Source organism: Mytilus edulis, chromosome 6 (assembly GCF_963676685.1).
Source record: "Mytilus edulis chromosome 6, xbMytEdul2.2, whole genome shotgun sequence".
Classification (NCBI taxonomy): Eukaryota; Metazoa; Mollusca; class Bivalvia; order Mytilida; family Mytilidae; genus Mytilus; species Mytilus edulis.
Genome location: NC_092349.1, coordinates 33106210 through 33132723, shown reverse-complemented (window position 1 = coordinate 33132723; position 26514 = coordinate 33106210). Strand labels below are relative to the sequence as shown.

The 26514-nt window shown below is 31.3% G+C and overlaps 1 protein-coding gene across 1 annotated transcript; it reads right to left on the bottom strand.

Annotated features, from left to right (window-relative positions):
- Positions 1 to 7051: 7051 nt before the first annotated feature.
- LOC139528944 (uncharacterized) lies at positions 7052 to 16542 on the bottom strand. The gene is made up of 6 exons (XM_071325191.1): positions 16361 to 16542; positions 15115 to 15333; positions 13261 to 13338; positions 9260 to 9426; positions 7584 to 7744; positions 7052 to 7322 (listed from the first exon to the last, which is right to left on the bottom strand). Exons 1-6 carry the CDS (start codon positions 16473 to 16475, stop codon positions 7052 to 7054), a joined length of 1011 nt encoding a protein of 336 aa, XP_071181292.1. The 5' UTR covers positions 16476 to 16542.
- Positions 16543 to 26514: the final 9972 nt, after the last annotated feature.

Genomic DNA, 26514 nt, shown 5'->3' with positions numbered 1-26514 from the left:
CTAGCTCAGTACCTACTCACGGCGCTTTTGGAAACGTGGTTACTTTGCCGTTTTTATAGTGATTATTTGATAACCTGACAAAATATTTCGTGATTATTTAATAATCTAAGAATGTATTGATATTTATTTGATTATCATGTTTAAAAAAATAATTAGTGGTGTAACATAAATTTATAACATTAATCGTTTTTACCACTGATGTTTTGATTACTAGTATTTTATTTTTTTTTATTTGAAAAAACACAAATATTGGTTTCTGTTTATACATTTTGGATAATGCAATGACTCGCTTATTTTCTTTATGCAAATAAAGTCATTAATTGCAAATCTGTCTCAAAATTTGCAGATTTAGACAAAGAACTAGATCACTGAATTGTCTAGTTGTAATTGTACACTTCAAGATGGCGGTATAAATGGAATCTGCCTCGAATTAAATCATGTGCCATTTAGTTTTCTGTCAAGTTCTCATTATTGTGGTACTTTACAATATTTTTGTTTATAAAAATGTTCATTTGTCGCTATCCTGTAACCCCAAAAACTTTACGTGCGCACAAATAAATATACATTCAGTTATAATGCATACATATTTGCAACGATGTACGTTCATTTCATTTTTATTTATAATTGTGTTACATATTAAATCCCGAAAGTCCTTCGGTACCTCAAATTTTATAAAAGGTTACGTGTTCGATATATATATATATATAGTTTCTAGATATATGTTTTAAAATACGGACATTGGTATGATTGCTGTCCTGAAATTCGTTTTCTTATTAAATCTCCCGCCTTCAGTAGTATTTTATGTACAAGTCGGTATACAAAAAATCCGTCACATTATATGATTGATTGTTTGTAGATTACTCAAAATGAAATAAATCTCTATATGGATGTTGTTTTTTCAATGAATCATTTTTTTTTTTTTTTGCAGCTTGTATAATTTGATTATATCAATTCATATGTCTTTTAGATATGCCTTTTCATCTTTATTTTACTTTTATATTTCATGTATACTTTTCACAAAATTTCAGGGTTGGAATCACAGGCACTTGTTTCTATCCATGTGGAGTTCGACTCTCCATATAAATTGAAGATCTTCTATTTTTATGGATAGTCGACCTTCCGTGGATAGAAACAAGTGCCTGTGGTTGGAATGCATAAAACTAAAAAGATAAGATTTGTTCCAAACGGATGCAATTTTCTTCATGCATTTATATTCTACGATAAATCGTTACTACGGTTGGATATCTTAATATAACTTAAGCAGTTTCTATTCATATCAACCCAGATGATCCTGATATATTGACTGTATACAATTTCTTGCAATATATGGCATAATATCTCTCGTCGTTAGTTAGACCTAAAAAGTATATGAATAACCTTGTCCATGTTGATTGATTTCCCTTAATTATCTGTGATAGTCTGTCTAAATAATAATGCTTCTAAATTTAGTTGAATATCTGGAACATGTTGTCCTCCCTTTTCCGTATATAATTTTATAACTGTTTCTTTTCATAAACTGTAGTTTTAAATTATTCCAAAGAAAATGATAAACAAAAGTAATGCTTAGTTATCTTTTTTTTTTTATAACTAAACATCTTCAATAGGTGGAATTAAGGCAGCAACCATTTGATTTTCTGTTTTCTGGGGGGGGGGCTATGGTCTTCTTTTGGAAAAAAAAGTTTGTTTCCAGTTTTTGGAGAAAAAAATAATTTGTTTTTGATTCTGAGAAAAAAAATTTGTTTGTTTCACCCTCAGCTGCCACTATATGTAATGCTAAAATTGAAAGAAAAAAATTGTTTTCGACTTGTCGCGAAAAAAATAGATTGTTTTTCGCCGCAGGCGAAAAAAAAAGTTTGTACAGAAAAAAAAACCATAGCCCCCCCCCCCCCCCCCCCCCAGAAAATCAAATGGTTGCTGCCTAACCTTGCTGTATATAAAATCTTGCTAATGACATATATACACCTGTTTGATATCAGAACCTTTCTTTGAAAACTGATTTGATGGCATTTCCATTTGTATGGGCATTTAATTTCTTTCCCCAGTTTAGATCCACCAATAGTTGGAATTTTCTTTAGACAAAAGGTCTATGTTTTGAAAGTCTGGTGTCTCTGAATCCCTATTTCGAGTAATTTGGTTTCGGTTATTATATTTTACTTCGAGATGTTAGTCCAAAAATCGTCAAACTCTTTAACCAATAAATCATAGTACAGTGAAACCTAGCTAAACCGAATTCTGCATTAACCGAATACCTGTATAAACCAAACATGTTCCTAAGCACTCCTTAACATCGGTCAAAATCGAACCAAATTTAAAGTTCCGAAGAGGTTCGATTTACACAGGTTTCACTGTATTTGTCGATATCATTGAACAGTCGTCAGCATGTTAAAAAAGTTTTTTTTTCCACTATGATTGCTCATTGTTTCTCACCTCGGGCTTTAATAACAATTGCATATATGCTAATACAAAGTGTACATCCTTGTCTTATAGATCTCGTTACAATTATCTCATCACAAATTAATATTAACACTTTACTTTTTTTTTATGTTTTTGTAGATTATTTCAATTCATCTTATAAATGTTGGAGGGAAGTTCATGGCTTTCAATATGTCTATCAAGCATGGGGCATTTACCTTGGGGAAAATAGCCTCTTGATTAAAGATGAAAGTATAAAAAAATCATTTTGAACTTTGCAAATGTTCATAATAAGGTACATATAAATATCACAAACAAAAAATGAAATGAGGGTAAAAATGTAGGTAAAAATAATCTTTTATACAATTTTTATACCAGACATTTCAGTTAATTATTTTTTCTTCTTCAAGAAAAAAATGTCAAACTGCTGATATATAAAGCAACGGGTTTTCTAGAGAAAAACACAATACATGCATATTCACCAATAAAAAGTAAGCTTCTGATGTTGAAAGGTCGTAATTCCAATACTAATAGAGTGAGTTTTATAATTATAAAAAAAATATACTTATTTCAAAAAGCGGATTTATATTTAATAATGTGTGGTTATTAGAATTTAAATCCTTGCAGCTCACAATAACCGTAAAAATAATTTACAATAATCACAACAAAATTTAATAGCAACCATAATGTTGATTATTTTATATTGTTTAAGTATGGATTTAGAAGTCTTTGCTCATATTTTGTATAGTAATATATTCACAAAGTAGAATGTTAGAATTTAAAAATAGATTTATTCGATATATTGACGTTCGTGTTTAAGACAGGGCTATGAATCAATTAAATTAAGGTCATCACTCAAGAAATTTCCGGTCGCCATCATTAGCTGATTGGCCATTATGACAATACTGTGTCAGAAATCATATACGATATTCTTCCTCAGTCATAATAACCTTCCATCATTACCGAACTGTAAAAAAGAAATAACACGACGGGTGCCGTATACGGTAGAAGAAATGCTAACCCTTTCGGAGCACCTGATTTCACTCCCGGTTTTAAGTGGAGTTTGTGTTGTTTCTGATTTATTATTTATTACTGTTGATGTAAGTATCTTTTGGTTTTGTGAGTCTTTATTTACTCCTTGGTTTTGATTGTTATTATATCTCATGGTATTTCCTCAATATTTCATATTTAATTAAAGCTAATACTGACAATGCACACTGCCCTTTCCTGGATCTCGATATCTATATTCTTAAGGAAATGTAAATACTACATTATACGATGAAAAGGACGATTTTTCATTTCCTATTGGTAATTGTCCATTTGGAGATGGTGACTTTTCCTATGCACAATTCTATGGCGTTTATATATATTTTGTTCGATTTGCTCGTGTATGTAACAATGTATTTGATTTGAACGACAGAAATCTTTGTATTACTGAAAATGATTATACCAGGGTTTTTGATATCACAAACTAGTCAAACATTTAAATTACTTAATTGTATCATCGGTACAAGAATACTATTCGTACGTATATATCAACCTGGTATTTCATTTCCCATCTTTTATGGTAATATTCTATACAAAGCACAAAAATATCGCCATTCTCTTCAAAAGCTAACCAAACCTTTAAACAAGACTATTCAGAAGGTATATAGTTACGATACTGTTGTCAGGTTATTAAAGAGGGAATTTTTTGGAATTAATATTTATTCACTCTTATTATCTTTGCATCGGGAAACAACATATTTATTCTAAAACCAGTTGTTGGCATAACACGTGTTGTATTCTCGAATATTTCATGTTGGTATGATACTTTTAAAACACCTAACGATAGGGATTGTGCCATATTTTCATACTCTTTCAATCAGTTTAATTGAGGTCTGGAGTTGGCATGTCAGTAAATGTTAGTAGTCCAGATGCCTTTGTTAATTTGTATTGATTATTGTCATTTTGATAAGTTTCTTCGGTTTCATATTCTTTATAGGACTCGGAATTTGAACTGAATTTTACTATGCGTACGCGTATTGTTGTACGTTTGTTTATTCCACATTGGCTAGATGTACAGGGGAGGGGTTAATATCTCCCAAAACAGATTTAATCCCGCCGCATTTTTGCGCATGTCCCTAGTCAGGAACATCTGCACAGGAACATCTTAGTCATGGATGGTTTTTTTTAAATTTTGGTTCATTTATATGTTTATGAGTTTAGTGTGGCGTGCATTTTCGCTAGACATATTGGTTTAGGGACCAGCTGAAGGCAACATCCAGGTGATTGAATTTCTAGCGAGGTAGACTGATAGATAGACATGAGAAGTTCTCTACTCTTTGGTCGGGTTGTCTCTTTGACCCATTCCTCGTTTCCGTATTCACTTCTTTAAACGTCAATGAAATTACACTCTAATTCAATTTTCTTATTTTGTTAATTTTGAATGGATTATAACACAGGACGAGAAAAACCTACAAACAAATAGGTTCTACACAGAATAGAAAAACAATCGAGCAACCTTTGAGAAGCCACGAAAATTTAGATGGAATGCATGCATTCTAGACCACAGAAGTCTTTTTCGCCTTTAAAATAAACAGGATTAGACTATAAAAACTAAGTATGATAAAAGAGGATGTCGAAATAAATCTTTAACAATGCAATGAAGAAAAGATAGTACCAATATAACTAAGACACGGAATGAGTAAATTATAATCTATTCAAAACAAAAAGAGAGATAAAGAAAAAAAATATGTTATATTATGTATAGTCATTACTTCAATGAGAAATCTTTAGGAATTTTTATTTTTTTATAACATTCCCATCTTAAATATCCGACTAAACTTGGGGATATAATAAAAGATATTAAAGAGAAGACATTTCTTTTTTTTCATTTATAGTTCTGTATCTAAAAATTTTCACAGAATTATGACTTGAAATTCAGGTTAACTAGGATTCAGTTTTCAATAACAAGTAACATACATTAAGTGTCAGTCTATGGTGACTAAAAAGCTTATGTACATCCTTTCTATGATCCTTATTCACAAAAAGATGTGTACAGTCGAGAATTTACAAAAGTAACCGAGAATAAATCACCAAAATTTACATCTAGGAGATAACTGTAGTATATTGTAAACTTATCCTTCGTGACAAGTAGATTTTACTGTAACAAACTGAGTTTACTTAGCATCGCATGGATTGGAAATATAAGCATTATCTGATTTATCTTTGGAAACATGGACAAAGTGACATGTCCAATGATATTTTATTTAGTAGTAAAAATGTTCACTTTTTAGCATGATACTCCATCTCAACCTAAATACGAAATTGATATAACCATCGTGTCGGCCTCTGCATACAGTCCTAAAATGGAAAAAAAATATATATCAAAATAAATTATAAGGAGTAAAACATTCTACAAATTTAGCTTTTATCCTATTTTGATCAAAACATTTATAAGAGGAACACAGGATGAACATATATTATAAAATATAAAAGGAAGGATATGTGGTATGATTGCCAATGAGACAACTATCCGCCAAAGTTCAAATAACGTGTGTAAGCCGTACGGCCTTCAATAATGAGAAAATCCAATACCGTATAGTCGGTTATACAAGGTTCCGACACAAAAAATTCGAAAACTCTCTTTTTTGTTTGTCTTTTTATTTATAGCCATGGCGTTGTCAGTTTACTTTCTATCTATGAGTTTGACTCTCCCTCTGGTATCTTTCGTCCCTCTTCTACAACAACTAATAAAAAAGTCATGCATCTAACGGACTAATATAGCAATCAGTACAAATCAAACATCCAATGGTTCAGTATAAAGATGTCATCAACAGCAGATTAAAATATGACCCTGTGCAATGCTCAGATACAGGGTTTTACTGAAAGTAGAGCCATGGTTGACACACATATATATATATATTATTTTTTTATATATTAAGTTTGATTTTAATTAACTGATAATTAACAAAATCAATAAATATATATATACCAATAAAGCAATATTCCAATATCTAATAACAGTGTTGAATTGGTAACCTTTCAGAATAAATTTACTTAAGGGTTGATAAATTAACCCGCATGATATCTAAGTTCCCGGGTTCTGTAAACAACATCTCCATAAACATTAGAATATTATAACCCGTTTGAAATATGTTTTCTACATTTATTACGTTCATTAAAACAAACACTTTACTACAGACGCGGCCAAAGCAAATTATATGTGACCTATAAACACCTTAAGATAGTGCCAAAGGAACATCACCGCAAGTATTGTAAATCAACATTGAGAATAACCATCACACCTTCAGTGTATAAACTTGATTTTGCTCCCCAAGAAACCTACTTTAAATCTTTATAATAATGCAAAATAAATCTGCAAAGTGAATTTAAATCAAAATTTAAAAGTATCATATTCAATTGTTACAATCCCTGACAGTTAAATTTGGTTCCCAATCGTCCAGTTTCGTTCTTGTTAAGTAAATTGTTTCACATTTTTATATACATTGTGGATAAATTTCAAAGACAACGACCCATAAAATCCACTTGACAAGAAAGTTTCGATTAATAGCATGGTGGTCGAGTGATTTAAATATTTGAACCACTAGCACGAGGCAGGTGTGTTCAACTAATTGATTGACTAGGATTGTAAGTTTCAATGCCGACCAAAGGCCGGTGCTTCTCTTCGAGCTCTCCTTCTTAACATTGTGCAAACTAAAATATTTTCTAACTTGCCATGTTCATAATTAGCCAGTTGCTGATCAGGGCCATGCAGTATATATGGGTAATTCTTTCCAGGTAACTTGTCATACTTGCAGGGTCGGTTATTTGCATACGCTGTGTCAATCACTACCATCCATCCTTTGTCGTTTGGACAGCCTCCATAGGCACGATTGATGAAGAAATGGCGGTCACGGAGTTGGTCACTAGAATGCAAAGTACTAAATATTGACCCTATTGCAGACAATGCTATTAATTCATCAAAATAACAAACAATCTCAGGTCCATTTTAATTAGATATCGAAGGTACCAAAACAAATTTGTGCTTTCGTACGGTGACCTATAGTTGTTAGTTTTTGTGTAATTTTGTCTCTTGTGGAGACCTGTTTCATTGGCAATCATACCACATCTTCTTATTTTTATATTGCGTGACATTTTAGTTTCGTATCATTTTTTAGATTAATTACCCATCCATTGAGAACAAGTTGAAGGTAGTCATTCGCGTCAGGTCATTAAAAGAATTAGAACGTAGTCGATTCTTGGTGAACCAATTAGAACTTGTTGAATCTCGACCATCAAAAAACATCTCTACAGCTAATTGTTCATTCCTAAATAGCTCAACTTTCACCTAAAAATGAAAATGATATCTTACAGTGGCATATAATGGTGCACTATCTATCCAAATTGATAAAAAATACAAGATTTGCATAAAAATCCTCAATGATCAAATGTTTACTATCTACACCGGTTCCCTGTTTATTAATATTATTACGGTTTACTCACATGTTTGTTTTGTTCACACATTGTTGTCAATAATGGAATTTTATGCGATTGTCATACTAGTGAGAGGTTTAGCTAGCTATTAAACCAGGTTTAATCAACAATTTTCAATATAAGAAAATGCCTGAACGAAATCAGAAATATGTCAGTAATAACCATTCATTTGAATTGTTTGACCTTTGGATAAGGGACTTTCCGTATTCAATTTCCTTGGAGTGCGGAATTTTTGTTATTTTACTTTTTATCAAAATTTGGAAATAAATCATTATTCAACAACCAAATTATATTAATATATATATATATTCAAACCATTGTCGTGACCCCAGTGTATTCATTTACCTTGGATTCTTTTCCTAGATCAACGCTCCCTAATATTGAAAACAGCGAAGTGCTCTTGATCAATGCAAGTGTAGAATTTAGTATTTCTGAATTGTGAAAAATTAATGTTAACATGTTCTAGGTAAGGCGTTATCCGATTATTTAGACCTACTTACAGTTCAAAATAAAGATTGTCTATGAATGAGTCACAACTGCATGCCTGAAGCACATTTATCCGATTCACAGGAATATTAATAATATTGAAAGTTAAATTAAAAAAATATACCAAAAAAAAAAAAAAAAAAAAAAAAAAAAAAAGATTCTTATCACTTGTGCAGTATATTCGGTACTATGTATGTTAATGTTAATGTTATAACCTAAATATTTAGAAATTCAAAATTATAAAAAAAGCATTATCAAGGCAATGTTAAAATAGAATTAAAATAAATCTAAGATCAAATTTAACCTTAATCTTTAGCTAATACGCTCACCAAAACTCCGACTACAGTTCCCACAGCTAGTAGGAATTATCATTTCTAATATACTGGTACACACATGAAATCGAATTAACTTTGGAATTTAATAAAACAACACATTTTCTGTTAAGTTTTGAATCAGGCAGTATTTGCTTGAAAATTGCTAGTGGATTGCAATTAGGTTGTAACTCTGAATTTGAATTTATCAATATGAACTTTAAAGAAACAAAAAAAGTAATTCCTCATCAAATTATTACATAATTTACCGTCATACTCTTAAATACGAAACTATATAATTTCTACCATTTCATTGTACCAGTGTGTCAACCAATGTCTAAAACACCATTTAGTAGAATTTCCCATACTAAAAATAAGTCCTCATATCACTAAGACTAAGATAAGAATAAAATACATACAAAGGGAGCCATCCATTATTTATAAACATTGCACTGACAATGAAACAAATTCTTGAATAAAACCATAAATCTTACAAAGATGCAAAATAAAAATGTTTTTTAGTTGATTGTACGTTCATTAAAGTAAAACATTGTATTGTTTCAAATTTATACTTGATCAATGAGTGATCCATTCCAGTTATCAATCATTGTACTCCTAAGGTGTCGATTGGTACACGAGTCTTTAATGTTGCTGATGTCCCCTCCCATTGTTGGCTTTTTCCAAGTGTCTAATATTGACTGCTTATTTCCACTACATGCCTTAAATATTGGTTTGAAATCTAAAGAAAATGCAATTTGATTGGCTGATTAATTGATTGTTTTTGTATATATTATTGACTGATTTTAAATTCAGTCCTTATCGATTTGTTATTTCTATCTATTGATTCATTTATTCATTCATTTTTTCATTTTTTCATATTTGATATTTTCTTGCTATTTTGTTTCTGGGGGATTTTAAAACGGAATATATTTGAATTTACAATGGTATACATCTAGTAGTTTAGTTCATGTAATACACATATCAATTTTACAATGTGGTATTGTTGTTTTTCAGCTTCCATTTTCTAAATGTTTTGTTTGTAGTTTTCATAGGTGTTTACTTCCTTTTTTATTTATCAGACCTACAGATCTGATGTTTTGAACTATATTTCTGTTTATTTTCAAAGTGTACTTCATTTGTTTTGTCAACAGTTAACTTTCATGAAGCCAAGGCGACAGCTCATCGTTCGACCATCACATATTAAGAATGGTCTTGAGGGTCATTCTTTCTTTAGTTTACTGAAGATATTTGTAATTGTAACAACTGTTCCAATCTGCAACCCTTTATATTCTCTAATACTTCTTTCAGAAAGATCGCAGATCTGTCTTGTAAACACCCATTATAGTAGGCTTGTCAAGTAATTGTATTAAATTTAACATCAAGTTTCTAAATATAAACGAATAATTAGGATATGCATTAAACATATACGTAATTTTTGTGTTCAGGTTCCGATCAGTTCAATCCAATTCGTTATGAACATAAACTTATATATATTATGGTGTTAGTCCTGTGTAAAGACGTGTTATCAGGGGAGAATGTCTGTCATAAAAGAGGTGCGAAAGATACCAGTGGGACGGTCAAACTCATAGATTACCATGGCTTAAAAAAGAAAAAGACAAACAGACAAATAATAGAACAAAACACACGACAAAGAAAACTAAAGACAAAGCAACACGAACTCCACCAAAAAACTGGGGGTGATCTCAGGTGCTCCGCAAGGGTAAGCATATCCTGCTCCACATGTGACACCCGTTGTGTTGCTCATGTTGTTACAAACCCTGTAAATAGTCTAATTCGGTAGGTCATATTCGTGAAAAGGGAAGGGGGTTGTAGTTACGACATAAGGAACATATTCCATATAATAATGATAATCGATGAAACGGTTATTCCATAACGGTCAACCAACTCGTGATGGCGTTCGAAAATTTACGAAGGCATGATTTCAACTTCACCATTTAAAACTCTTAGTTTAATTGCTTCCTTGTGATCAGCAACACTCTATCAAGGAAATCATGATAGGGCATACAAGCAGGTGAATATCGTATCAATTGGGAGATATGTTTCCAAATGATTAAAAGATTTGTCACATGTTTCGACAGGCAGAGATATATAAATTGGAATATGTAACGGATCGTTTACAATATACGATAGTTCACAAAATGGAAAAGTGATTAATGTCGAAAGATGTATACAATGATACTGATAGAAGAAAATTATATACGAAGAAATATGAGTATACATAAATATATCTTAATAACATAATGTCCTTCGTCAGTATTAATCTTTTTTATTTCATCTGAAAACACACCAAGCATTGTGATACAAATAGATTCTACCACTGCATCGAGTGTAATACGATATTTATCCACTCGAGATAGTTAAATTTTCATATTAAAAACGCTAGGCTCGCCGAGCGTTTTAAGTATTTAAAATTTAACTGTCGAGAGTGGATAAATATCGTATAACACGAGATTTAGTAATGGCATCTGTTTCTCTAATGATTTTCAAATAATACGCTGGCAAACTTATTCCTTCTTTGCGACTGATCTGCAAAAAGAAGTGTTCTTTCTATATGACGTCATCAGGCATGGTCGCCTTTTTTCATGCCATCACAATAGGAAATTCAGAGGAAAACAAGAAAATTCGGCGTCATAATCGGATTTTAACCAAAGAACTGAGATCAAACGAACCACACGTTGATTAAATGTTTTTTATACAATGGGTGCAGAAAGGGATATATTGACGAAGAATTAGAGAAATAAATATATAGATAATTCATAATACATGTATTCAAGTAGACTTCTTATACGTTCAGGTATTTCACATCCAATTTTGTATGGAAATATTCTTTATAAAGCACAAAAATGTCAGTATTCACCTCAGAAACTAACAAAACCTTTAAATAGACTTATCAAGAAGGGATATAGTTACGATACTGTTGTCAGGTCATTAAAGATTGCATATTTTGGCGTTAATATTGATTCACTTATAGGGTCTCTGTATCGGAACAAAACACATTTATTCAAAAATCAGTTGTTGGCATGACACGGGTTATGTTCTTCTCATATATGTTATGATGGTATGATACTAAACCCCTAACGGGAAGGATTGTGCCTGATATTCATATGATGAAATCATAATCTTTCAATCAGTTTAATTGAAGTCTGGAGCTGGCATGTCAGTTAACTGCTAGTAGTCTGTTGTTATTTATGTATTATTGTCATGTCGTTTATTTTCTTTGGTTACATCTTCTGACATTAGACTCGGACTTCTCTTCAACTGAATTTTAAATGTGCGCATTGTTATGCGTTTACTTTTCTACATTGGCTAGAGGTATAAGAAGAGGGTTGAGATCTCATAAACATGTTTAACCCCGCCGCATTTTTGCGCCTGTCCCAATTCAGGAGCCTCTGGCCTTTGTTAGTCTTGTATTATTTTAATTTTAGTTTCTTGTGTACAATTTGGAAATTAGTATGGCGTTCATTATCACTGAACTAGTATATAATTGTTTAGGGGCCAGCTGAAGGACGCCTCCGGGTACGGGAATTTCTCGCTACATTGAAGACCTGTTGGTGACCTTCTGCTGTTGTTTTTTCTATTGTCGGGTTGTTGTCTCTTTGACACATTCCCCATTTCCATTCTCAATTTTATTGATATTCAATTTTTCAATAACAGTCTATAATTAGATCTAAAATAGATATGCTAATATATTATATCTATATATTATATATATTATAATTTTCTACTCGATCATACTCATCATTTATCACTCTGGATTAGAATATCTGAATATGCTGATGAGGTTAATGATGGCACCAGCCTTCTCCTCTAGCCACATATATCACTGCCTATACAATTATGTTAAACATGAGAGGTACCAGGAGAGGCCACCAGAGATCATTAACAGATAAGGGTCAGAAATGACATGTTGGACAGAATCTCAAAATAAATGACAACCTAAGTCAAGGGGAGATAATTCAAATACAATCAAACACAAACAAGTATATTAATATATATATAACAATATCAATAAACAAAGATAGCACTTTTAAGATGCACACAAATCACTGTCCAGTTGTGATTTGCATAAACATATTATCAATTCTACATTAATTATTATAAAGCCTTAAGTAAGTACAAAATAGAAAGATCTCTCTTCACATATGAACTAAGTTTTTAATTAATTCCCATTTACTATCAAATTTCTCTCTTGCTTTAGGGGATCTGTAAAAGGAGGTAGACATTTTTTCTATTTGGTAGGAATTTTTAATCATAGTTATGACACCTGTATGAGTCGTCAATGAAGTGTTTAAGCGACATGTATAAATGTAATACTTAACCAGAATAGTGAATAAGTTTTTGGAAACATCTCAAGACTCTGACCCAAGAACAATATTTTCCACATAAGGAATAAAATTTAAATTATTTTCAACTAGATAAAGTGCTGCAATTTGCAATTTCAATATAAGTGTTTGAACAAAAACTGATTTTCCGTAAATAGAATAATGTTGTACTAAGTTACCGTTAAAATGTTTCCCCAAAACAAATGTTATATCTAATTTGTAGTTTCAACCTTTTTTCTCTGCTTTTGTTGATAATAATTGCTTCATGTCTTTAATTTCATCTACAAGTTTCCTTTCCAAAGCGAGAGCTGAAAATAAACTTTACATTTACAATTGTTGTAACGAAATGAAGAAAAACTAGTTTTTTGTTTTTGTTTGTTTGTATTTTTTTGTTCATGTCCTTGTTGTATTAAACATGTTTAACTACCCCACTGAATCATGTCCTTTAAAGAACTCCGTCGGAATTCATTTAATCATTTTGAAACCCATCACATTTTTCTGGTGTGAAGAGTATGGTTAACTCTGTTAGTTTGGATGTGAGTGTTATATGAATACACAATCACAACCACATCCGGTTGGAATATTGACATTATTTCTGATGTCTCCTACATGGGTAGTTGTCGCTGTCTGCACGTTAAAGAATTTTTGCAACAACTTTGTGATGATGTCGTATGCCGGGATTACTATTCGGCCTTCTCCAATCTACTTTCATATTAGTACCATTCATAATTTCTTTCATCTCCTTTGAATGGACCCATTTTACTGAACCTACAGATGAATTAGTTATTCATTCTGATCTTGACTATTCATACAAGTTTTGTCACTTGACATTCAGTACATAACTTAATTTTGTCTCTCAATAATAAATTAACGAATGATGCCAAAAAAAAAAAATACAATCGAAGATCACTTGAAAAAATCTTTAAAAAATAACAAATAATTTTACTACTTTTTTTTCAAGTTTCACTTTTAATAATAATATTTCGAATGTTTTGATGTGTTTTGTTTATCGCTGTAAGTCGTCAGAATCGGAGATAAGTATTCTCTAATTGAAAATACTGGACATAATTAACAAACAGTAAACGGATGGCCAAAGATTCCAAACACACAGACAGTAAAACGAAATGTGATTGATGAGCTACAAATGCACTATTCTGTCTCATGATATCATCCAAAAACTATTGTATTTTTATTTGCTCTATAGAATCATCGCAAATGTCTACATATCTCTTCTTTCACTCAGTCGTAAGTATATCTAGGATTTTATGTATAAATGTATGTCTACCCCTCTAAAAGTCATTGATAAATGGCTTCACGAAATTTGTAAACAATGAGCATTTTGAAAAAAAAATGTATCATTATTGGCAGATCATCACGGTTAAAGAAAAATGAACTTGAATTCAAACGGTATATCAACAAAGTTTGAGCATGAAATGTAGGTCAAAATCCTTCGAATCATCTTGCCAATATTATTTTATAAGCGATGATGACATCATATAATCCAGCAATCCAGTAACACAATTACTCAAAAGACATATATATGTCATCATACAGTCACTTTAATGCCTAAACCAAATCGTAACGTAATATACAAAAATAACTTCAAGACAGGAACTAACTATGACTTTCTTTCCCCAATTGCTGATTGATGTAAAAAAAAAAAAAAAGAAAAAAAAACCATTTCTGTTCATCCAGGTTTTACAACAACAAAAAAGAAAAAGATAAGACCTTATCCATCTTCAACTTTCGTAGAGTAGTTTAAGTCTCATGTATGGTAAATAAAATTAATCAAAGAATTATTCTTATTACAGGCATCTCGATTTTTATATAAAAGCCAGGGTTTGTGAAAAAGATCACCAACAGCTTGCAAAGCCTTCCTATGTGAAATTTAAATACGAAGTCTTATTTGTTATTTCAATAAAATCTTTACCGTGATATTTATAACTTCATACGTTTGAAGCGGAAATTTGGGAATTTTTCTACAAAGACTAAACTTCAATCAGTAGAACATGTGTTGATTATTTTAGCAAATCAAACATATGTAAAGTATATAAGTTATAATTACTTATAATATAGCGCCGAACCTTTTTCATTTGACTTTTTTGTTTCAGCATTTAGTTGATTTTCTACTTCAGTAAGTTTTCGTGTTGCTGCGATTTGTTGATTTTCTATCTCAGTATAAAGTTTTCTTGTTCCTGCGATTTGTTGATTTTCTATTTCGATTAGTTTCTCTGTCTCTGCTTTTGTAGATAGCTTCAACTCTGTACTTTTAGCTACCATCTTTAATACATCGAGCTGCTTTTCTATTATCTCCATTTTTATATAAAAGACAGGGTTTGTGAAAAAGACCATCAACAGCTTGCAAAGCCTTCCTATGTGAAATTTAAATACGAAGTCTTATTTGATATTTCAATAAAATCTTCACCGTAATATTGATAACTTCATACGTTTGAAATGGAAATTTGAGAATTTTTCCACAAAGACTAAACTTCAATCAGTAGAACAAGTGTTCATTATTTTAGCGGGTTGAACAAGTCAAACATATGTAAAGTATATTAGTTATAATTAGTTATAATATAGCGCGGAACCTTTTTCATTTGACTTGAGTAGTTGACTTTCCACTTTTCTTGTTTCATTATTTAGTTGATTTTCCACTTTTCTTGTTTCAGCATTTAGTTTATTTTCTACGTCAGTAAGTTTTTTTGTCCCTGCGATTTGTTGATTTTCTATTTCAGTATAAAGCTTTCTTGTTCCTGCGATTTGTTGATTTTCTATTTCGGTTAGTTTCTCTGTCTCTGCTTTTGTAGATAATAATTGCTCCAACTTTTCTATTTGGTCCTCTTTACTTTTAGCAACCATCTTTAATACATCGAGCTCTTTTTCTATTATAGAAGTTGCATATCATGCTACATTTTAAAGACATCAGTTTGGAATAGTTAAAAAATCACAAAATAGAGTTTATAGATATAAAGCAAATGTAGGGCATAGAACAATGAGACAGCAATCAATAGACCAACATATTAAATCATAATTGATGTTTTTCTTTGAACTGTGAACAGGTAAATAGTTAGTAAATTAGTGAAAATAACACTTGCTTTAATTCCTCGATCCTACTCGCTTGTCTAGATATACCTTTAAGTCAATGCTCAAATCAAATCACAAGAAACTAATTGCAAGCCAGAGATGAGATGTAAAATGACCTAAACATTAACGCAATTATTTATGTTTGCAATTGTTAGACAAACTACTACCGAAATGTTTTCTTTACCTTTAAGGAAGTCGTTCCATTAGTGTAATACAAAGTCCTCTATTTGTTTTACTTCTGATTACCTGTTTGATCATGCTTAGTCGACATTTTCTCCATTTTTCTTTCATTTTCATACACGTACATAGCCATCAAAGCTACAACAATAGCATTTATGAATACTTGCAAATAGCTCATCATCTTGAAAAGTTATCATCAATTACACTTAGTCTAGTAATATCATAAACTAAACAGTCAAGTTATGAGTTCAAAAACTATAAATAAGATAGAACAAAGGGGGATAATTCAAATTTAATAAATAAGCAGTCAGGTAAGACGATGAACGTTTTGGACATTTAACACGTTTAAACCCAGCGTGTATACACAAATAATTAAAGGGATTCATGCAACATTGTATTGCTTTAATGATTTATAAAAAGAAAATTCAAATCATTCATCAAACAGTTTAAATAACCCTGTTTTGGTATTTATATCTGTATGCATTCAAACAACAGAACAGGTCCGGAGAGTGGAAGTTGAAAAGATTTAAATGTAAATGTATTCGTAATTGTAATAAAAGTACACATATTTATAAATAATTTCTGTACTGACAAAGTAAAAATTTCAAAAAATAAATTCAATGATATATCCTAGGAGAACTTTCTTAAGTTAAAAAAAAAATAAACACTTTAAAAGCATATTTTCTGTTTATTGTCAAAATTTTGACCAAAACCAAGTACAAAGTTCCACAATCATGGCTTATGGAAATCAGTAACTTCATCATTGATTGATTTTATTTTTATTGATTTATAGCTCATTATTGTGTCCATTGCAAAATAAGTGAGTTTGACAAACCTTCTATTGTCTGTGAATTAATATATTAATTTTACCACATTTCAATATTTTTACGATTTAGAGCTTGATTCAATGGGATGATGTTAGACTAATGACCTCTTCGTGTTTTTGTGAGCCCAGCAGTCAGCACTTCGGTGTTGACATGAACATCAATTATATGGTCATTCAAATAAGTTTTCTTTTACAAAACTTAAAATTTTTCGGAAAACTAAGGATTTTCTAATCCCAGGAATAGATAACCTAAGCCGTTTTGGCTAACATTTTTGGAACTTTGTGTCCTCAATGCTCTTTCAACTTTGTACTTGTTTGGCTTTATAACTAAATTTGATCTGAGCGTCACTGATGAGTATTCAGTAGTCCAAACCTCGCGTCTGTCGTATTAAATTATTATCCTGGTACCTTTGATAACTAGGGTAGTGTTATATTTTTAGGAGTATTATCTCTTCCTTTATTATTTTCATATTTAAAAAAAATCTAATTTATATGCTTATTAAAAGTACAGTATACCACGAGTGATACTTTATCAGTAAAAGACTAACAAAAGTATCCAAAGTATTAATCGATTAGGTACTTTTACGACACATATGTATTTGCTGTATAAAGGATATACAATAACGTGAAGACCGTGACCGTCAATATACATCAGTACCGAATCAGGGGTATTACAAACCCCTTACTTTACAAGTTGTAATCCTAATGATACGTGTTTCATGAATATCCAAATGCAAATCCAAAAATACTAAAAAATACACTATATATGTTACAGTGAATTTGTATAATCAGGGATTATGTAGAATCCCTGATTTTTCAGGGATTATGTAGAATCTCGTAAATTATAAGTGATTATATAGAATCCCTGAAAATGACCAGTGATTTAACAATTATTTTAATAATTATTCTACAAATTTCCTAATATGATTTCAGGGATTATCAATAATTCAAACATCCTTTGTTTGATAAACGAAAATTAAATACAAACAAATTATCATTTTTTTTTATTCATTAGAAGTTTATAAGTGAACAGTATACTCAGCATTTAAATTGTTTCCTACCATCTCTTATATTTCATACAGATTACTCTCTTCACATAACCATACATTTACAGAGGATGGGGGCTGGTGAACATGAATTTAAAAAACTTATAAATCTTAAATATCTGACGAAAAATATATTTTGTGAATAGCAAAAGTTATAACTAGATATACAGAAATAAAATTATTTGTCATATGTACATTTACGATAATCATCTCATTAGTATACTATATTATAATCAGGTTTGGGACTTTTTAAACCTATAGATAGCAAATAATTTAATCCACGTAGACAAATTGATTTAGTTGATATGCAATCTACTAAATTTCAAGTCCATCATGATTTATTAAGATCATATGACAAAAATGTTCTAGTTGTAAATCCACAGTGCATGTTATTTGTGGTAAAATAAATGTCGAAGAAGGTAATGGAACATCTTTTTTGTGTATTTTGTGTTCAACTGAACAAGCAATTCAAACTGAGAGAACTGATGCACCTAATTGTACAGGCAAACAGTATGATTGGTAGATCGAATAATATTTTAGAGTCGACATAGGGTGTTATGTTCTCATACCTATTCCACATGTTGATAGAAAGAAGGTAGACTACAAAAAGTATCAAGAAAAAAAATCTACACATAAGAGAATTATTTCCTGTACAAATAAATGTTCTACATTTTAAAAGATTTATTGGTAATTTCTATAAACATTTCAAAAGTCCTCTGCTTTTGGTTAAATACGGCCTCAGTTATTATAAGGGTTTCTGTTATAATTTTATTCTTTTCATGATTTCCAAAACCAAAGCAGAATCTGGAGAGCGACGCAGGCTCTTGAGAGAGCATCTAATTTTGGTAAAAGCAGAAGTGAATCAATACGATGTGCCACTAGAAAAGCAGGCAAATGTGCAATAGTTTATGTCATTCAAATTTAGTTTGAAAAATAATGATGATTGTTTTTGAAAATTTTTAGCATATCGTTCCTAACAGTTTAATATGTTTATGTCTAACATTTTATTGTATTGAGGTTATCATTTTGCTATTTTGGTGTTAACAGTTTACAATTTGTGTTAATACTGATGTTTTAATTTGATTTTATAAAATGAATTATTTAACGTTTATTCATTTTCTATACATTTTAAATAGAACAATTTCTTCACTTCAGTTATCATGTATAATTCCTGACATTTTTTCTAGTGATATGATTTTAAGAACAAAATTAAATAAATTGATTGATTGTTGCTTAAACAAGTTTAGTGGCAAGGATTTTACTGATCAAAACGAGAAACTATAAACAATATATACAATTAGGAGATAACTGTATTGTATTTTAAGCTCCGACGGCATCAATTGGGGATTTGAAGACCAGTCGAAAATTAAGTTTACTGGCGACGCGTAAGCGGAGACAGTACACGGGTATTTGCGACCATCAAATCCCCAATTGATGCCGTCGGAGCTTAAAATACAATATTGTTATCTCCATTCTAATGAAACTAACAGAAAACAACGTTAAAACATGTATTTAAAATCTGTCAGATACCGTCTGCGCTTGCGCGTACGTCCCATAGCATCAATTGTCAATTGATTCCATGTAAATAAATGACGTGATCCAATCAAATGAACGTTACAAACGTTTTTGCATTAGAATAGAGAGTTTCTGCAAGCTTTGACGACACCAAAGGCACTAGAAAATAATAGAATATTTGATGAGATTGATTGATTGTTGGTTGATTATCGTCCAGTAGTAAATGTTTCAAAAAAAAGGCAGTGTTCCGGTAGGGTAAGCAGATCATGATATAATCTATGTAAATATATAACCGAAGGATAATATATTCACATTCCGGGCGGGTTTCTGATATTAAGACTTTTTATCCTCCTTTGTGGAAAAAACTTATAAAATAAATGGCACCAATGTTTCTACACCAGATGCGACAACAATCAATGTCTGTCAAGTAGTGCTCGAGGACAAAATATTTGACTATCCAAAGCTTATTAAAAGAATGAAACTAGCTATAAACCAAACGGACAACAAAGCAAAGACAAAGCCGGGCAAGGAATCTTAGCTTTTTACGAGGGAGATACATTTCTTAATTTTAAATAATTTCAAATATTTTGAAACACAAAACTATAATTACAAAAAAATCTGTATTTTCCTGCCAGAATCAGCAAAATCCTCGACCAAGTGGTAGTAATAACATAAATGGTTTTTCGTTTAAAAGTGAATTATCTGTTTTAACAAAGCTTTTCTTGTTTTTGTTAAAAGTTTGTCAAGAACTAATACTGCCTATGCATGTCGACATATCGGGTACGGATATGTAGGTCCTGTCATAAGAACATCTGAAGCGGACACTGACGTTCACTGTACACTCATTTGCCTCACAAATATACCCTGTTCTGCTGCAGAGTATGACATAAAAACACATGTCTGTTTACTGAAAGGTGAATGTACGAATGGAACATAGTCATAAATGTTCCAAGACAACAAAAATTATGTAATTTTCATTCAATAGAACATCTAATGTTCACAAGATCTGAATTAACATTGTATACACTCTTGCATCAAGTTTGGTAAACCAACAGTTTCAAGAAGTTCAAACAAGATAATAAAAAATGTTTTGTATTCCAACCATATAATTGATTAAAAAAAACAAAACAATAAATACTAAATTAATATAACTCGTGGCACATGAAGTTTTTTTTTTTTACAGGAATAGAGTTTGACTGTCCATTTCTGGTCTTTCGCCTCTCTTTTGTGACTTACACGTGAATCAGATAAATCTTTTGAGGCCTTAGACCATTTATAAAGTATGAATATGTCAAAGTATAATATTAATTTGTTGTAAACAAGCTCTTGTTGTGGTCAAGTTACGAAAGTCGATAAAAGGGGAAAAATTGAAAGGATACTGGAGAGTTTATATATTTCAGACATAAACTTGTGATATGTATAATCTGTTTAGGTGATCGGTGAATTATTTGTTGTATGCTTAACTGTTAACGTCAAGTGGTTCATCTGTGTATGTTGTCGGTGATATATTTGTTATATGCTCGTTTGAATTGTTTTACATTGTCTTATCGGGGCCTGTTATAGCTGACTATGCGGTATGGGCTTTGCTCATTGTTGAAAGCCGTACGGTGACCTATAGTTGTTAACGTCTCTGTCATTTTGTTTTTTTGTGGATAGTTGTCTCATTGGCAATCATACCACATCTTTTTTTATATAAACGTCTAGCGACTAATATTTAATGCAAATTCAGAGCAGCTTTTACATCTGATTTAGATATCCTAAAAGGAAATACGTAAACAATTGCATGAATAATTTTCTTAAATGTCTAAAATATCTTTCTCTCTAATACTCTCATTCAGTGTCTACAGACACCATATTCTGTCAACTGGCCCATTTCTATTGTCAGCATCACTATAACATGTATAAGGTTTCAAACCATTAATTCATAGCAAGATTGCTTCCGAAGTTTTGCAATTTCAAGCATCAAAGGCTACTTCGTCTTAAGGCCAAACTAAGTTGTGATTATTTAATGTCAAGGCTAAACCTTATCCTCGCTTGTGCCAAAAAAGATCAAATTAGAGTGTACTATTTCCCGTAGGATTGATAGTACAAATACAGTTTTTTCCGATCTGTACAACAGACAAATGTACCCTCCCATCAATTGTATCTACTTCTTCATCATTCAAAAGATTCTTTAATAATGGTTCTGTAGTGATCAAAAGTCATCAGGCTTTTATTTGATATCAAAACTACGAGACTTCTTCGTCTTTTGACAAAGATATGCATTTATGAGTCGGAACTACTTTGTATAAATATAAGGTACTTTCTTGTATATTCTTTGGATCTGGCTTAAATTTGTGGTTTTTAACCATAAGTTGATTTGTCTCAATTGTATTTTTTTAAATCTTTTTTTTCTTTCCTTCAATGTTGACTTGCTTTGTTGAATGTCGGCAATCACCTTAATTTTCAAGCGTCTGGTCAATAGAACAGTCAACTTCAAGACTTTAACCGATGAAATGTTCAGGATTGTCTTTAACGAACACGTTTTTCTTTAAGATCCGACGCAAGAGAGCCATATTATGATCTATACATCAACACGGTGCTCCATAATAATTTTTCAGCTGACTCATTGTATATTCATTACTCTTCTTTGAATGTGAACAGTAAAACCATAACCAATCAGCAAATATCTGTTTACGGCTACAGAGTATGTACCATCTGGCTTGATTAAGAGTATGATACATTTGAAAAAGTATAAAAATAAAAATGTCGTAATGCCAGTCTTGTATTATTTTTAATTTAGTTTCTTGTGTATAATTTGGAGTTTAGTATGACCTCCATTATCACTGAACTAGTCTACATATTTGTGTAGGGGCCAGCTGAAGGACGCCTACGGGTGCGGGAATTTCTCGCTGCATTGAAGACCTATTAGTGAATTTCTGCTGTTGTCTGTTCTTTGGTCGGGTTTTTGTCTCTTTGACACATTCCCCAATTCCATTCTCAATTTTATTTCAATATGTGACAAGAACTGTTACATAAAAATACTTCTGCTAGGAGTTTTCTATATTTTTTTTATGCTAAAGAACATTCAAATTCTCATTGTTGCGATCCTTATTATGAAAAGTGTCTGGCAATCTATAGCTAGTACTCATCTTGTCCTGATTTAAACTTGTAATTGACATTCTTGTTATTTTACACTTTATGATGTAGAAAGAAAACGTAAACAATGTAGATATCAATCCTTCAATATAACAAAAAAAAGGCTATGAATGTCATGCAATTTTCTACCATCAGGAACCCGCAACGCCGAAAACTTTCTAGCCAAGAATGTATACTCACCTAAACATTTGAAGAGCTATATGACATAAAACAACATGAAAGTAAAGGCAAATTTACCTTAGGTCAACTGTGCGTGATGAAGTAGAAACCTTGGTTTCTTTTATACACCTTGAAAGAATTTAAGAAACACCTAAATGTTTTTGTCTCTTTTCGTTGTTTTAAAATCATACTTGATAATGCTTTTTTTCAATACATTTCGTTCATTCGTGTATAGATTTATTTCATATGTATCTTAAAACAAGCAGCTCTTTTACAACAACAATCAATTCATAAGTTTCATGCAATAAATGTTAGACGTTTCACGTGCTGATTTCCTAGTTAACAAACCAATCATAGATATCAGGATTAAATTTTGTATTTACGTCAGACGCGCGTTTTTTCCTACAAAAGACTCATCTATGACGCACGATCCAAAAAAGTAAAACGGTCAAATAAAGAACGAAGTTGTTTACAACGAATATTTTGATAATGAAGAACCTCATAGATAAGCTATCAATTGGAGCTCGGAGTTCGGAGTACAGCAATTGAAGTTCCATCAGACACTTGTTGAATACAAGAAGATCAAAGAAGCCAGATTATTTTATTTCACTTGCAGAAATACTGATAATATTCTTTCCATTAAGGAGGCTCGAGGTACAAAAAAATCATCCAAATTGAAACATTTGTTTTTTCATTACAAATTTTATTTATTAAACTGGGGCTTTTCTACCTCAGGAATAGACTACCTTAGCTATTTTGACAAAACTTTTAGGAATTTTTTATCCTCAATGCTCTTCAACTTCGTACTTTATTTGTCCTTTTAAACAATTTTTGATCTGATGAGTGATTTGTAGACGAAACGCGCGTCTGGAGCAAATATACAAGATTGTAATCCTGGTATCTATGATGAGTATATTTACACTATTAGTTGCTACTTTATGATATTGTACAAACATCAACCAATAAAAAGTCAATTTGTTTTGGCCCCAGATGACTTTTAAAAGCTTATATCATTGAAAAACCTCCAAATTATCTTTGGCAAAAAATGAGATTTTTTAGCATAAAAATTGAAATAACATTTTTAACTCATCGGTGACCAATATTTTTTTATTATTTTTTTCAAATGAACTGATCTTAAACTAAACTATTGTTACATTTAAGCGATTTCTGTAATTTAGTTTTTTTTTTATTTCGATTTGACCTTTTTTTTATTATTGGTTGAACAGAAAAAAAAGTACCGTAACAAAATTGCAAGCTTCTTTCAAAGGTAGATTGTGAGCTTAATTGAACGGTGACATCATGTTTTTATTCAATAGTTCTATTAAGTTTACGATAAAATTTATTTATAGACAAAAATAGCAAAATCTTATATTTTAAAAAATAAAATAATTTAGACCCGTGAAACTCCTTAACGATCCAAACTGACTGTGTTCCCTTAATATATCCCCAGGAATAGAAATAACCGAAACAACAGACATGGCTTTCTCCGTCTCATCTTTAAACTTATACCTCGAATTTGAGACAATCATCTCAGTACCAGAATCTATGATAAACGAGATAATTTTGATTTTGAAATTATCAATTTCCCCCATCTTAGTAGCAATATACCAACTACACCTTCATGTTTGATATACATTTCCTAACTTATTCGATATTCAAGAGCTTGCAACTTCTACTCAGACTTTGTGATACGTCACCAGCGTCTGCCTAGAAAGTTGATGACCCCGTGGTATGTCAAAGAACGTCTCGTTCTTTTTCTAAAAAAAATATTCATCGGAGGTTACCAAGACCGTGTTAATAAATATTCTGTATCAACTTCACAAAAAATACATGATGGTGTTAATGTATAGGTTATGCGTACTGCTTATCATCTGTATAATGTGTTTTATTGGTATTTTATTAGTTCTATTATTAATACTACTTTTACTGTTTAGTCTGTTTTCTGTGATATGCATTTGATGTAGCTCGGAATTTCTACATCCTGTCAATGTGTTTTATTATCTTTTTGTGTTTCTGTGGTTCATATGACGTGACTCTGTACTTTTAAAGATCATGTCGCTATGTTATTGTTCTTTATGTCATTTTGTTATTGTTCTATTATATGTTCGATTCGACGATGACGAGCCAAAAATATCGCGATATCATCGGTGTGTTATACAGTGACAATCTAAACTAGATCAATATTCAAGGACGATAATGCAAGGCCACACAAAGCACGCATTGTGTCCGATTTTCACGTCTGGAGGTGACACTATTTCTTTGTCAGCGATGAAACCGGATACAAATCCTTTTGATTATGATTGGGATGATACTGGTCGACAAATCATCAACACAATTCAAGATTATCAAAATTCATTGATATCATTATATAATCTTTTATTGATTTTCACGAAACAATATCTTTCGTCAAAGAACGTAATAGAGAACCAGACCATCCGTAACAAGTACTGCATACTTTAAGTCTTATTGTTTTCATAACTTTCTAAAGTTGCTTTGATAAAACTAAGAATCCTAAAACATTCATCTCTAAATTATTTCAAAACGGGATATTATATTTGATATTGTAATTGTTTAGTATTGTTATATTTGTAAGGTTTGTATCAGCGCCAAAATCAAAGCATTTAACTTTCAGTGAACCACATTTTATGCAAGAATTAATTCATATATAATAATGTTGATAATCTTGACTTACATCTAGAAATTGACAATGAGGGTCGGTTGAAAACAAAACTTTACCACAAAAGAGATGATTTCAGCTTTCCAATTGTGAACTTTCAATTTCTAAGTAGCAACATTTCAGCAGCACCTGCATGTGGGGTATACATCTCCCCATTGAAACGATATTCCCGTGATTCCATTTACTAGCATGATTTTCTTGATAGAGGGTTGCTGCTCAAAAGAAATCTATTAAACCAAGTGTTCAAAATCGTAAAGTTGAAATCATCCCTTCCTAAATTTTACGGACGCCATCACGAGTTAGTTGACCGTTATGGAATAGCAGTTTCACAAATGATATCGGATATGTGCCTTACGTAATAACTACTATCCCCTTTCCTTTCATGAATGTGACCTACCGAATTAGACAATTTACCGGATTTTTATAACCTAAGCAACATGACGGGTGCTACATGTAGGGTTTGGTCTGCTTACCCTTCCTGAGCACCTGAGACCACCCTTTGTGTTTGGTTAGGGTTCGTGTTACTTATTCTTTAGTTTTCTATGTTGTGTTGTGGGTAATATTGTTTGTCTATTTGTCCTTTTCATTTTTAGCCATGGCGTTGTCAGTTAATTTTCGATATATGAGTTTGACTGTCCCTTTCGTATCTTTCGTTCCTCTTTTCTAATAAAAAAGAAAAATATGAATCTTATTTTCGATACAGAAAGAAAACAAACTGACTCTGCAGTTACTTGAAATATTAAAACTTACAGAATTTACCATTGCACTGTTAAAATGTTTTTACACATTTTTTTTTCACAAACAAAAAAATGAAATCTCTATACATGTTGCAAGGATTGTCCACTATTGAATAAAAAAT

What these genes read in the sequence shown, in the direction of transcription:
- LOC139528944 (XM_071325191.1), bottom strand. Translation starts at nt 16,475, where the DNA reads ATGATGAGCTATTTGCAAGTATTCATAAATGCTATTGTTGTAGCTTTG. An exon ending in GACTAAGCATGATCAAACAG is followed by an intron (nt 15,334 to 16,360) that starts GTAATCAGAAGT and finishes TGGAGATAATAG; the next exon opens with AAAAGCAGCTCGATGTATTA. An exon ending in AACTTGTTCTCAATGGATGG is followed by an intron (nt 7,323 to 7,583) that starts GTAATTAATCTA and finishes TTTGCATTCTAG; the next exon opens with TGACCAACTCCGTGACCGCC.